This window comes from Gavialis gangeticus, unplaced genomic scaffold (assembly GCF_001723915.1).
Source record: "Gavialis gangeticus isolate Ggan-Ray unplaced genomic scaffold, GavGan_comp1, whole genome shotgun sequence".
NCBI classification, from domain to species: Eukaryota; Metazoa; Chordata; order Crocodylia; family Gavialidae; genus Gavialis; species Gavialis gangeticus.
Window position 1 is genome coordinate 49,823,392 of NW_017728994.1, and position 12,249 is coordinate 49,835,640.

Sequence of the window (12,249 nt, forward strand, 5' to 3'; positions counted from 1 at the left end):
GTGAGCAGACCCCAGCACCAGGGGGTGCAGTGACAGGGGGTAAGCAGACTCTGGTGTCATAGGGCACAGGTCAACATCTATATACCATCTGCAAAGTGATCCCTAGTGTTGGGGTAGTAAATGGGCAGCCTCCCACCTGAGTAACATCATAATTATTGTTCCATCAAGGCATGGCAGGCGAGAAAGGGGGGTGGGTAGCCCCAGAGACAGAGGGTCAGGCCTACATTAGATGGGCCCGGGGACGGACCCCTGTCACACCATCCTACAGTAGTTTCTGCTTCTGGGCTGGCCTACGTTCACCCTACTAAGATAGAGGGGAAAGTGAGGGCCCTATACCCTATTACAAGCCCCACTGAACCTTTGACAAAGCTATTTCCAGCTTAAAATGATCCCGGTCTCCCAAAGTGAATTCCACTGAATCACATTTTGCTCCTGGGATACAGAGATGCTTCTTCCCTTCAGGTTGAGCAATATTTTAAGACTTAAAGGCTATAGAGACGATAAGGCTTTCACTAGGTCTCCTGTGCCAGTGAAGCATGTTCAGCCAAGCGGAAACCAGGACCAGTGTAAATGCATGTACGTGGGATGCAGCCATCATTGACTACCAAGGCAGCTAGGAACGGCAAGCCAAAGACAGGAATATCCCTGAGACTGAATGTTGCAATGAGAGAGGGAAATTCCAGTTTGTTGGGCAGTGGCAGAAAATGGAAATCCATGATTGCAACGTTGGGTGTATTTGCCCAGCGCCCGCTTGTCTTTTCATAACTGTAACCCTTTCATCCTATTCTTGCTTCCATTGCCTTTCTGTCTTGTCTTCCACTCTGGATAGTGTTTCCTGTTGGCTCTTCCCTTAAGGGAACAGGACCCTCTTGACACAATGCAACTATTTGCCAAATTGTCATGGTTATGTAGGCCAACCTGTTTCACAGACAGGAGAATGTTTTGGGGAAAAAAGAGCTGCTCAGCCACACTTTTGCAAAGCTGGAGGAAGGAGAAATGAATGGTGGTTGCCATATTGTATTATGCTTTGAACCCTTTTGCTGTGACTTGCCTCAAGGTGGGCCAAGTCCTGGAGTGCGGAAGGGGTAAAGCTATCCTGTGAACAATCTGAAAGAGCAACGAAGGAAATGATTTCTTTAAGAAACGGGCCGTGCTGAGAAGTCCCTCCATTGATTCAGTTATTTGCTGGAGAATTGCAGTGACTAGAGCACCCTGATTCTTGAGAGCAATCTTTTATTGATGGAGGATGGTACGGATCTTATTTTGGAGCCATAATGTCAGAATCAGAGATGGGAGGAGGAATAATTATTCATCAAGCCCTTCCACTTGCTAGAGCGTAGCTATTTCTTACAGTAAATTTGCCTTTGTTCTACCCAGCCTGAAATTTCTTTTCTGTAATGGAGACCTTAACAGAGCTTTTCTGTCTCTCTCTCTTATGAAAAAGTCACTGCATTTGCAGTGGGAAGGGCAGGGAGCATCCATCTTTCTAGGCATGGAGTGTAATTCCCAGACATTGCATGCAAAGTGCTTCTGTGGCTGTCTCCAGCAGCAGCAGCAAAAAATAAAAAAGCCCCCCAAACTCCTCATTTTTTATTCCTGTTTCATTTTTCCTGTGTGATTTGAAATTACTAGGTGCTACTCCATTCTCCCAAGTGTTATGTTGCCTCCTGACATGATACTTGGGCTCTGTGTTGTCTATGGTTAAAGAGCATTTGCAAGTGCTTGTCCCTTGTCAAAGATAAGTCTTCATTTCCCCTCCGGGAATGAACTTCCTAGTGTGTTAGGTGATGGCACAACTCCCTGCACTTTCGTACATTCAACCTTAGAGCCATTAACACAGCTGGGTGAGAAACAGGACACGTGGTGAATATTGTGAGGAAGAGGAAAGGAAACTTCCTAATACATATATATATAAATGTATTTATTTATTTTATTTATTTTTTTTAAACTTTGGCCACAAAACCTGACACTGGATCCCCAGATTTCAAATTCTTCCTGCTAGTTTGGAAGAGAGCAAGTGAGTTTTTTCTTCTGGGATTTTCTCTATCCTGGCCACAGGACTGTAGTTGGGATGGTTTAGATAATCTGCAGGGGTTTCAGGATGGAAAAGAAGTATTTTGCTTTCCTATATACCAGAGTATTTTGGTACTTGTTTGTTGAGATGACAGTGGAGTGGAAAGAGGGGGACTATTATACTGGTAACGGGCAGGCATTTTGGGGAGGGAGAGGGTACTTTTATATGGCCAGTGTGTGTGTTTCAAGTCTTCCCGTCTGTCTATTAATCATGCTTGTGGCTCTCATCACCATAATGGAGCACGTTATGATGTCCACCATAATGGAGCACCTTATCATGCCCATTAAATAAGAAAGGGCTATGGGCCCATTGCACAGATGGGGAGCAGAAGCAGGAGGATATGGTGGATATGTGTGTGCACTCTAATGTATGTGTGAGTGCAGCACATGGGGGAGCAGATGGATAGTAACTGGCACAGCCAGTGTGAGCAGGAAATATGTGCTGATGCAGCCTTCAGCCCAGGGCAGCACACAAGGGTGCTCTGAGGTCAACCAAGAGGCTTGTGCAGCCTGTGTTGCAGTCTGTCCAACCATGTCATCACCACTGTGCAGCGCTTGCATATCGTGCTTGACCAACCTGATTGCCTTCTAGGATGAGATAACTGGCTCTGTGGAAAGAGCTGTGGACATGATATACCTTGACTTTAGCAAGGCTTTTGATACAGTCTCCCACACTATTCTTGCGGGCAAGCTAAGGAGGTACAAGTTGGATGAATGAACTGTAAGATGGATGCAAAACTGGCTGGATCGGCAGGCTCAGGGGGTAGTAGTCAATGGCTCAATGTCTAGTTGGCAGCTGGTATCAAGTGGAGTGTCCCAGGGGTTGATCCTGGAGCCGGTTTTGTTCAATATCTTCATCAATGACCTAGAAAATGGCATTGAGTGCACCCTTAGCAAATCTGCAGAAGACACCAAGCTGAGGGGAGTAGTAGGTATGTTAAAGGGTAGGGCTAGGATTCAGACTTACCTCAACAAATTGGAGGATTGGACCAAAATAAATCTCATGAGGTTCAACAAGGACAAGTGCAAAGTCCTGCAATTAGGAGGGAACAATCCCAGGCACCGAGACAGGCTGGGGGTGACGGGCTGGGCAGCAGCTCTGCAGAAAAGGACCTGGAGGGGACAGTGGACAGGAACCAGCAGTGTTTCCTAGTGAAGAAGGTTAACGGCATACTGGTCTGCATTAGTTAGGAGTGGTGCCAGCAGATCGAGGGCAGTGATTCTTCCCCTCTATTCAGCACTGGGGAGGCCACATCTGGAGTCCTGTGTCCAGTTTTGGCCGCTCTGCTATAGAAAGGATGTGCCCAAATTGGAGACAGTCCAGCGGAGGGCAACAAAAATGATTTGGAGCCTGGGGGACAGGACTGGTGAGGAGAGGCTGAGGGAACTGGGCTGACTGAGTCTGCAGAAGAGAAGACCAAGGGGGATTGAATAGCAGCCTTCACCTCCCTGCAGGGGGGCTGCAAAGAGGATGGAGCTGGACTGTCCTGAGTGGGGGCCGATGACAGGACAAGGAGCAATGGGCTCAGGCTGCAGCAAGGGAAGTTGAGGTTGGATACTAGGGAAAACTTTCTCATGAGGAGGGTAGTAAAGCACTGAAAGACTCCCAAGAGGTGGTGGTATCTCCATCCTTGGAGGTTTTTAGGACCCAGGTAGACAAAGCCTTGTCTGGGATGATGTACTTGGGGCTGGTCCTGCTTTGAGCAGGGGTTTGGACTAGATGGCCTCTTCAGGTCCCTTCCAACCCTCATTTTCTATGACTCTATGATACTGTGAATCCCTGGGCTGCTGACTTGGGGAGACGGATGAAATCTAGTCCCAAACAATTAAGGAGACACAATTGGCTTTATGTTGTCTCAGTATCACCATGCAGATACCATCGTGTCATGCCACGGGACACGGAGAACCGGTGACATGACACTTAGTTTCACGGAGGACCGGAGTCAGAAAATTGGCAAAATTCTTGCAGCGTCTCAGGAGTTTAAATGCTGATCTCAAGGAGCGACACGTTGCTGTATCAGCTATAGGACCACCAGAGGTGCAGAACTTGTATATAGAGAGAGCGAGAGACAAACAAGTTTGTCAGAAAAGCCGTATCATTCTGGTCTTCTCGTTGTCAGAGAAGAAATCCCTCTCTTCTCATCTTGATTTCCACCCTCTCTCACTCTCTCCCTCTTGATCTGGAGTCGATCATAAAAGTGTAAATCATCTGCAAAGAACCCATCGGACCAATGGGAACTCAGCTTCCAGTTATTGGCTAAGTCCACACACGTCTTGTGGGAAGTCTAATTAGGTGCATGATAAATGAATTGCTACTTTAAGTGCCCAGAGTCCAGCTGTTCGTGCTGACTTAGCCGATCCTGTGTTTTGATTGTTCTGATTTGCTGGGGGGGCGGGGGAGGGTGGCAGCTGGTTGGAAGACTTTAGGGTGGGCTCTTCCCAGATGTTTGCCCTGGCCAGTTCAGAGCTTGGTGTCCTGGCATGGAAGAGCTTTATTTTATTTTGAATCATACTTATCTTGCTTGTTTAAGGTTTCTGACCCTGTTTCTACAAATACCGTATCTGCCTCTTTCCCCATATATAGGGTCATAGATTCATAAATTCATAGATGTAGGGTTGGAAGGGACCTAAGTAGATCATCAAGTCCGACCCCCTGCCCTGGGCAGGAGACCCCCCTGCCCTGGTCTTCATAAAGTCCTTGTGCAGTTTTAAACTTTCATAACTTAGGTTGTGCACAAGGACTTTATGAAGACCCTGTACTTAGATTATTTAGCACTTTCTCATGTATTTAGTGTGATAATGAAAACTTATTATTTCCTATCCAATTTATTGATGACATATACCTGCTATTATGAGAGCCAAAGTAAGGTACACCCAGACGTTGGATGCTCGGCTCTCTTTTTTTCCCTTCCATCTCTAGCTGCACCTGCATCTTTCTCTTGGTGGTCTATACCTTGGTGGTCTATACTGCTCTGTGTGCTTTCATGCTGGATAGAAATGGCTGTAGATGCCCTGGAGAGCGGTGGCTGAGCCACCTCTCTTGAGGCCGCTGGAAATGCTGTCCTTGAGTGTAGTGCCGTGTCTGTGCCCAAGCTTTCCTCGCCCTTCTATTTCCAGAGTTAACCCCTGTGGAGCTTGAGAAAAAAAACGGCGCTTATTTGGCAGCGAGAAAGTGACCCCCCTGCCAGAGCGCTCAAGACTGAGCCCCTCGAGCCGGTGATAGAGGGTTCAGACCTACTTTGTCTCTCCCACTCTTCCCCTTTCCACGTCTGCGTGCCGTTCATGTTGGTATGTTTTTACGTCTCACCAACTCCCCCACCCCTTGCCCGCACACAGAATTTAGAAAGTCACTGGCATCCTACTTCTGCTCCAAACCTGATGAGTGTGACATTTTGAGCAAAATCAGCTTTTCACGCTTTTGCATGATTCAATAGGGAGGAGGGAAAAAAAACAAGCATAGAAAACAAAAACAGCCAGCTGAACAACTCAACAAAACAGCCTATTCCCTTGAAACCATGCTCTGAAAGTTTGAAGCAGAATGGAGGAATTTTGGTGTATGCATTTTTTTGGGAGGGGAAAAGTCTTTCTTTCAAACATCAGAAATGATTAGTACCTTATGTGCGTGGAATTGTACAAAACACGGAGGTAAGGCCCCCTCCTGAAATGGCTTGTTCTCTGTTTCACAGAAGTGCTGTTGAGAGCTAAATAAATCAAGTAAAGTGCTTTCAGAGTCCAAACATGAAGCCTTCTGACTACCATTATATAAAATCAAGTTATCTGTATAACTAACTTGATCTAGGCTAGGATTCTGAGTGACCAAGACAAATTGGAGGATTGGGCCAAAACAAATCTCAGGAGGCTCAACAAGGACAAATGCAAAGTCCTGCCCTGAGGAGGGAGCCCCTGCACCGGTGCAGGCTGGGGGTGATGGGCTGGGCAGCAGCTCTGCAGAAAAGGACCTGGGGGGACAGGGGACAAGAAGCTGAACAGGAGGCAGCAGTGTGCCCTTGTGCCAAGAAGGCGAATGGCATCCTGGGCTGCATCGGTAGGAGCATTGCCAGTAGGTCAAGGGGAGTGATTCTTCCTCTCTATTCAGCACTGGGGAGGCCACATCTGGAGTCCTGTGTCCAGCTGTGGGCCCCCACTGCAGAAAGGATGTAGAGGAATTGGAGAGAGTCCAGTGGAGGGCAACAAAAATGGTTCAGGGTTGGGGGACAGGACTTTTGAGGAGAGGCCGAGGGAACTGGGCTGATTTAGTCTGGAGAAGAGAAGACCGAGGAGAGATTTGATAGCAGCCTTCACCTCCCTGCAGGGGGGCTGCAAAGAGGATGGAGCTGGGCTGTCCTCAGTGGGGGCAGATGACAGGACAAGGAACAATGGGCTCAGGCTGGAGGAAGGCAAGTTGAGGTTGGATATGAGGAAGAACTTTCTTACTAGGAGAGTAGTAAAACACTGGAACAGGTCACTCGGAGAGGTTGTGGACTCTCCATCCTTGGAGGGTTTTCACTCCTGGCTTGGCAATTGTAGCTGGGGATTGTTAGGCTTGATGTGTCTAGTACTGGGATTTTTGCATATCAAATACTATATGCTCCTAGGTGTGACCATGCTGCATCGTGTCCTAGACACTGCTGTGCATGCACCGGGTAGTCTCTTGGCAGAGGAACTCATTTATTATTATTTTTAAAGCTCAGCTTCTATTTCAGCATGTAAATGAAGTGGCTGGATTTTCCTAAGTGTTCAGCACCCACCTGCGGTTCCCATTCTCAAAGGGGGTTAATGAGCACTATGAAAATCTTTACGTTGGTGGACACTGAATTTGCTTGTATTTAAAACCTGGATTAACACATGATTGGGAGTCCAGGTTCATGGCCTGGGCTCCAGGCTCTGCTTCAAAATGAGTGTCAGGCCATTTCGCCTTACTGGGCCCTGTTTAGACGTGTCTTTGAGATGCACGCTCAAGTCTCTTTTTATTTAGCAAAGCCCTTAAAGCTAAACATGTACTTTGCAAAACTGGGTTGGAGAGAGATGTCAAGACTTGAAAGACTCTGCGATAGAATCGTTATCTCTAAATTGAGTTAAGCTCTTTGGATGAAGGGGGAGGTTGGAAGGCCAAATATTACTGATTTGGAGAGACTTTCTAGAACTTTTATTTAAAAAAAAAAAAAAGGTTTGCTCCAAATGAATCTAATTCCTGTCTGTTGATCCACGTTGAACCTCAGGGAAAATTAATCTTGATTGTAATCTTTTGACTTTACCCCTGCATTTCCTGTCCCCTCTTACATTAGAGCCCTGAGCTTGAGAGCAGAGTGAAGGGACAGCGCATGCATGCACCATTTTTATGTTGGCAAAAACCTGTATTTTATTATGTGTTTTTTATTTGGTAATTTAACATTAGCCCTTCTATATGGGTCAGTAAATAAGGGCATATAAACGGTGGTGACGTGAACTAGGCCAAAGTGACGTGTTCTTCTCTACAGCCCTCCAATTTTTAGTCTCAATCATTTGCTCTCAGTTAAAACTCAAGTTGGATGCTGAAAAGAAAGAGGTGAATAAATAAATAATGCATTCCCCCCCACCATGCATAATATCCTTCTTTTTTCTTTATCTGAATTTGCCTAAAGGCTGCAAGTTCAATTTAATCCTTCTACCATCAGTCAACCCAAGATCTAATAGAAAGGTGAACAAAAAAATACTCAGCAGTTGGTCTCTGGCTCTTAACTTGATAGAGAGAAGGATGTTCGTTAGATGAGTTGCTATAGGGCAGATGAGAGGCTGGAACGAGAACTGCTAAGCGCCATTGAGCTGTCCATACCCGCGGTAGCTATGGACCTATAAAAGAAAAATAAAATTCTTGGCGGGGGGGAAGACAATAAAACCCAAGGAAATCAAGGCAGGTGCTAATCCTTCTCCCTTAATAGCTGGAATGGGACATGGTACACAGCAATCAAAATGGAAGTAGAGTAAAAACATTAGGACTTTTGGTTCCTCCTGAGCATTGGGACTCAGCTGGAAGCATCTTTCCAACGTCAGTGATTTGCAACCGCACCTTGGTTTGGCCGACACGCCTTTGATCAAAGTAATCCAGAAACGATTGGGGTGATCAAGTAATTTGACTTGCCTTATGAGATGCCAGCCTGCACAACGGTCCTGGGATAGATAAAGCCGAGTGGCGTGCGACCATGTTTTAAATGGGAAGTGCCCTCTTAATACGAACAAAGATGAGGAATTTGTGCTGCTGATTTTGAGGGCTTTTTTTTGTTAATGAGGATGTTCTCCCGGAAGATAATTATCTCAATATTGATGCTGCCTTCACAAGCCTGTCGTAGAATTTGCATAAGGAAATTTCTTGTCACCGCCCGTTTAATTAAGAAATAGATGGGCAATACATTATTCTGCGTCAATTAAGATTTTCTTTTGGCTTGGGAGTTTCTTTTCTGGCTTTACTGGAGAACAGGAGGGATGGGTGACCAGTAAAAGCTTTGAATGTTAAGTTCAAATGAACATAGTAAGACTTTACACAAAGACTTTGGCCACTTTATACTAGTGGCAGCATTTTTCTGAAGTCAGCAATTTGACAGAGCATCTCGTCTCAGTTAGCAAGTAATTAGGGACTAGAAGGAACAGCTAAATCATTTGAGACTCTCGTCATCACAGTGGTGCTTGGATGTTGAAAGATGTATCAAATCTATCATTTAGTTGATTCAGAGCTTTTAAGGAAAGGAAGGATCCCTGTGATGATGTAGTTTGACCTCCCTAACACAGGTCACTGAATATTACCCAGTAAATATTTTCTTCATCCCACTGACATAAGGTTGAAGTTGAGCATGTCCAAACTACCATATCTTTGTTTAAATGTTCTGCGTATGGCTGCATTGATCTCTTCTCCCAGTAAACCCCGTGCACTGCCAGTCGAGTTCGATTAAGTGCCTTTTTCCATCAGCATAAACCCAAAGGACTGACTCTGCCAGCCTTAAGCTGAGCAAATCGGTGGGACTACTCCGTGCAAAGCTATCAGATTTGGCCTAGTACACCTAGGAAATAATTCTCTAAGGAAACATCTAGTCCAACCCTGTGTTGCTTATCTTCATCATCACACGCAGTAGTACATGTGAGCCATCAGTCACCAGGACCTAATCCCTTTCAATAGAAACCTGGACTTGCCCACAATCCATAAATCCATTTACTTGAAATAGAATCAAATGCACCACCCTAACACCAGCCTTATCATTTTTCCATTAAAGATCTACAATTTTGACCTGAGCAACATACAATCTTCCTCCATCTCTCTAATATCTACGTCTTTAGCCTTTCATGCAGTTGACTAGCGGTTCTTTTCATTTCAGACACTCTCTAAAATCAAAGTTTGTTCTATTAAAGAATAATTCCCCCCCTTGTTTGAATCGCTGCCTGCTATTCCTTCCACCATGATGCAGCTGCGGTGCAGAGTAGACGGTTCTCAAAGTCTGATGCATTTCCTAGAAACCTGAATGTTTCAAGGTTGAAGTAAAGGTTGCTTGTGTTGTTTGATTTTAAGTAATTGGATGGTAGGTGGTTGTAGAACGGTGTAGGAACGGGGTAGGTTGTGATGTTGAGTAGGATATTTATAAAACTAGCTTGTGTGTGAGATTTAGACTGGAGCTACATGGAAATCTGGATGTGTTACAAATCTGTCATTTGTTAGCTGGAGGGAATCAAAAGAAATATTAGATCTCAAGTCGACCTTTCAAAAAAAAAAGCCATTTTAAGTGCCTTTAACACCCCAACTGCTGTGTAAATTGACTTCTAACTTTTCTGACAATGTGGGTTTTACTCTGGAAGTAAATGTTTTCAAATTTGGGGCTATTACATATTTTTTCAGATCTAACAAAGGGGTTTAACTCCCACTATGAAAGCAAATTACAATGTGACCTTTACACTGTGTCACTGTATACCTCCATAGTTGAGCTAAGTAATCTAATTTGCCTTTAATCTAATTTAAAGTTAGGAATATATAGGTCATCAATCATCAGCTTCCTGAAGAGCTGGAAAAGCCATAGGAACGGCCTGCTTTGTTATACCATAATGCAGGTGAATGTGTTGACAGCTGAAATCAGGCAGTACAGAGATGTGTGAAAAGGGTATTAGGAGGAAGATGGCTGAATAAACCTCTTTTGAACCTCAAAGGTTCAGTCTGGGTAAAATTGGAGAGAAGGATATTATCTTATTTGCCTTTCCCAAAGAGCAAGGTTAATAGTTAATTGTGGACCCCTGCACTATTAATATATTCGGACCTCATGGAGCTCAGAATTGGTTTTAGTTCCTGTTTGGGTAGCAATCACCCCTCCTTTGTTGCTATTTATACTATTGCTCATTTCTTCCTGTCTTTCAGCTGTACAGCTCTATGGATTTTGGGAGAAGATGGCAGCTAATGCATGAGAGGATCACACCAAACAGGTTTTACTGGTGAGTTGTTGCAGCAAGGTCCGCCTGCTTTGCACAGGCAACACCAAAGGTTGGCGCTTGTACCTGTTGCACATGGAAGAAGACATTGAGAGGCATAATATTTAGGATGTGTAAAATCATTGGGGTATTCTGATCCCAGATGTTAAAATATCATGTGTAAGCTCCTCCATGCTCCTGAGTCACAGGATTGGCCAAAAATCTCAAGATTCGACATAGCTTTTTTTGTCTTTGGGTTCATAATGTCTGGGGCAGTGGTTCTCAACCATTTTGGCCTGAAGGCATCCCTTGTTTGGCTTGTGGCATCCTCATGGGGCTCAAGGCACCCCTCCAAAAATGTCAGCTCTTACTTTGCACTTGTTTTTTGACTGCAGAAAATAACAGAGCGATGCTTGTGTTGCAAAGAACTCAGGACGACTGCGATAGGTCAGAATGGTGTTAATGCTATGAATCCCTTTTGAAATCTCTGGGTTTTTCTCATGAATTGTGTTCACAAAACCAACAGTGCTAACATTGCATGGTGCCCCGTGTCAGCCTTGAAAAGATCTTAAGGCACCGCAGGGTGCTGCGGCACTTTGGTTGAAAATCACTGCTCCAAAGGTTGCATTTTCACAGCTTTTCCCACAATTCGATGGCTGGAAATATACTTAAAAATAATAATAAAATGAAAGCTGAGAGTCTTATATAATCATGTGATTCCAGGTGCTGGGGCTTTATGAAAAGTTCTGTATACAGCAGGAGTAGGCAACCTCCGGCTTGGGTGCCAGAGCATGGCACGCGAAGGCATTTTGCTTGGCATGTGCAACTCAGGGCGGACGGTGGGGAAGGGGCTGGGGCTGCGCTGCCACAACGGGAATTAGGTCCCCTGTGGCTCCCCCATCATCTGCCCCTGGCACATCAGCATCTTATGAGTTGAGGTTGCGGGTGTTTTTAGCACTCTGCGTAAAAAAGTTGCTGACTCCTGGTATATAGCATGACTTCAAAATAACACCGTTTTAATGTTTCCTATTTAGTGTGTCCCCAGTTGTGAGTTTGTGCACGTGATGCTCACGTTTGCAGGTTGGGTTTGCTATTTACAGGCTAATTAAAGAGCATACTATTATTCTGATCTGTTAGGGTGCATTGGCAGTGTTGGGTAACTGGCTCAGGGGCTCGATGAGGAATTCATCATTTTAAAAGCACCCTGATGACTTAAGGGTTTGAGTTTAATGGTAAAAAATTGTTGATTCAGAGTTGAAGTCTCAGTGAAAACCATTGGGAACTAAGGTCAGAAAAACCTGAAGGCCAGATACTCAATAAGATTTAGGCACCTGAAAATTGGCACCTACCTGGATTTCCTGAGTGCCTAGACTTTTTAGGTGCTTTTAGGACATGGCTCTTAGGTCAAGTGAGAAGATGCTTTTCATCAGAGATTTCATTTCTGTTTGATGTCAACTTGCTGTCTGAATAGTTGAGAACAGGGCTGTCCAACTTCTGGGCAGCTGAGGACCACACGCCCCGTGGGATTCAGTCCCAGAGGATGTGTGAGGCATGGGCTGCAGGCCGAGAGCCGCTTGCTGGGTGGGTGGCCTCCTTCCCGGGCTCTCCCTCGCAGCATGGACAGCCCAGACCCCCTTCCTCCTCCTATTCATGCAGAAAGTCCAGCTCCCACCCACACTCCTATCCATGTGTGCTGCCCTCTTACCTCCTCCCCCCACTACCCGCATGCAGCACAGGCAGCCCAGCTCCCCCCCCCCC

The 12,249-nt window shown here is 45.4% G+C and overlaps 1 protein-coding gene across 1 annotated transcript in view; it reads left to right on the forward strand.

Annotated features, from left to right (window-relative positions):
• LOC109287189 (VPS10 domain-containing receptor SorCS3) overlaps nucleotides 1-12,249 on the forward strand; it is a 541,768-nt gene that overhangs the window by 308,637 nt on the left and 220,882 nt on the right. Inside the window, exon 6 of the mRNA XM_019502155.1 lies at nucleotides 10,442-10,515. Coding sequence (XP_019357700.1) covers nucleotides 10,442-10,515 — 74 coding nt within the window. The remainder of the gene's footprint in view (nucleotides 1-10,441; nucleotides 10,516-12,249) is intronic.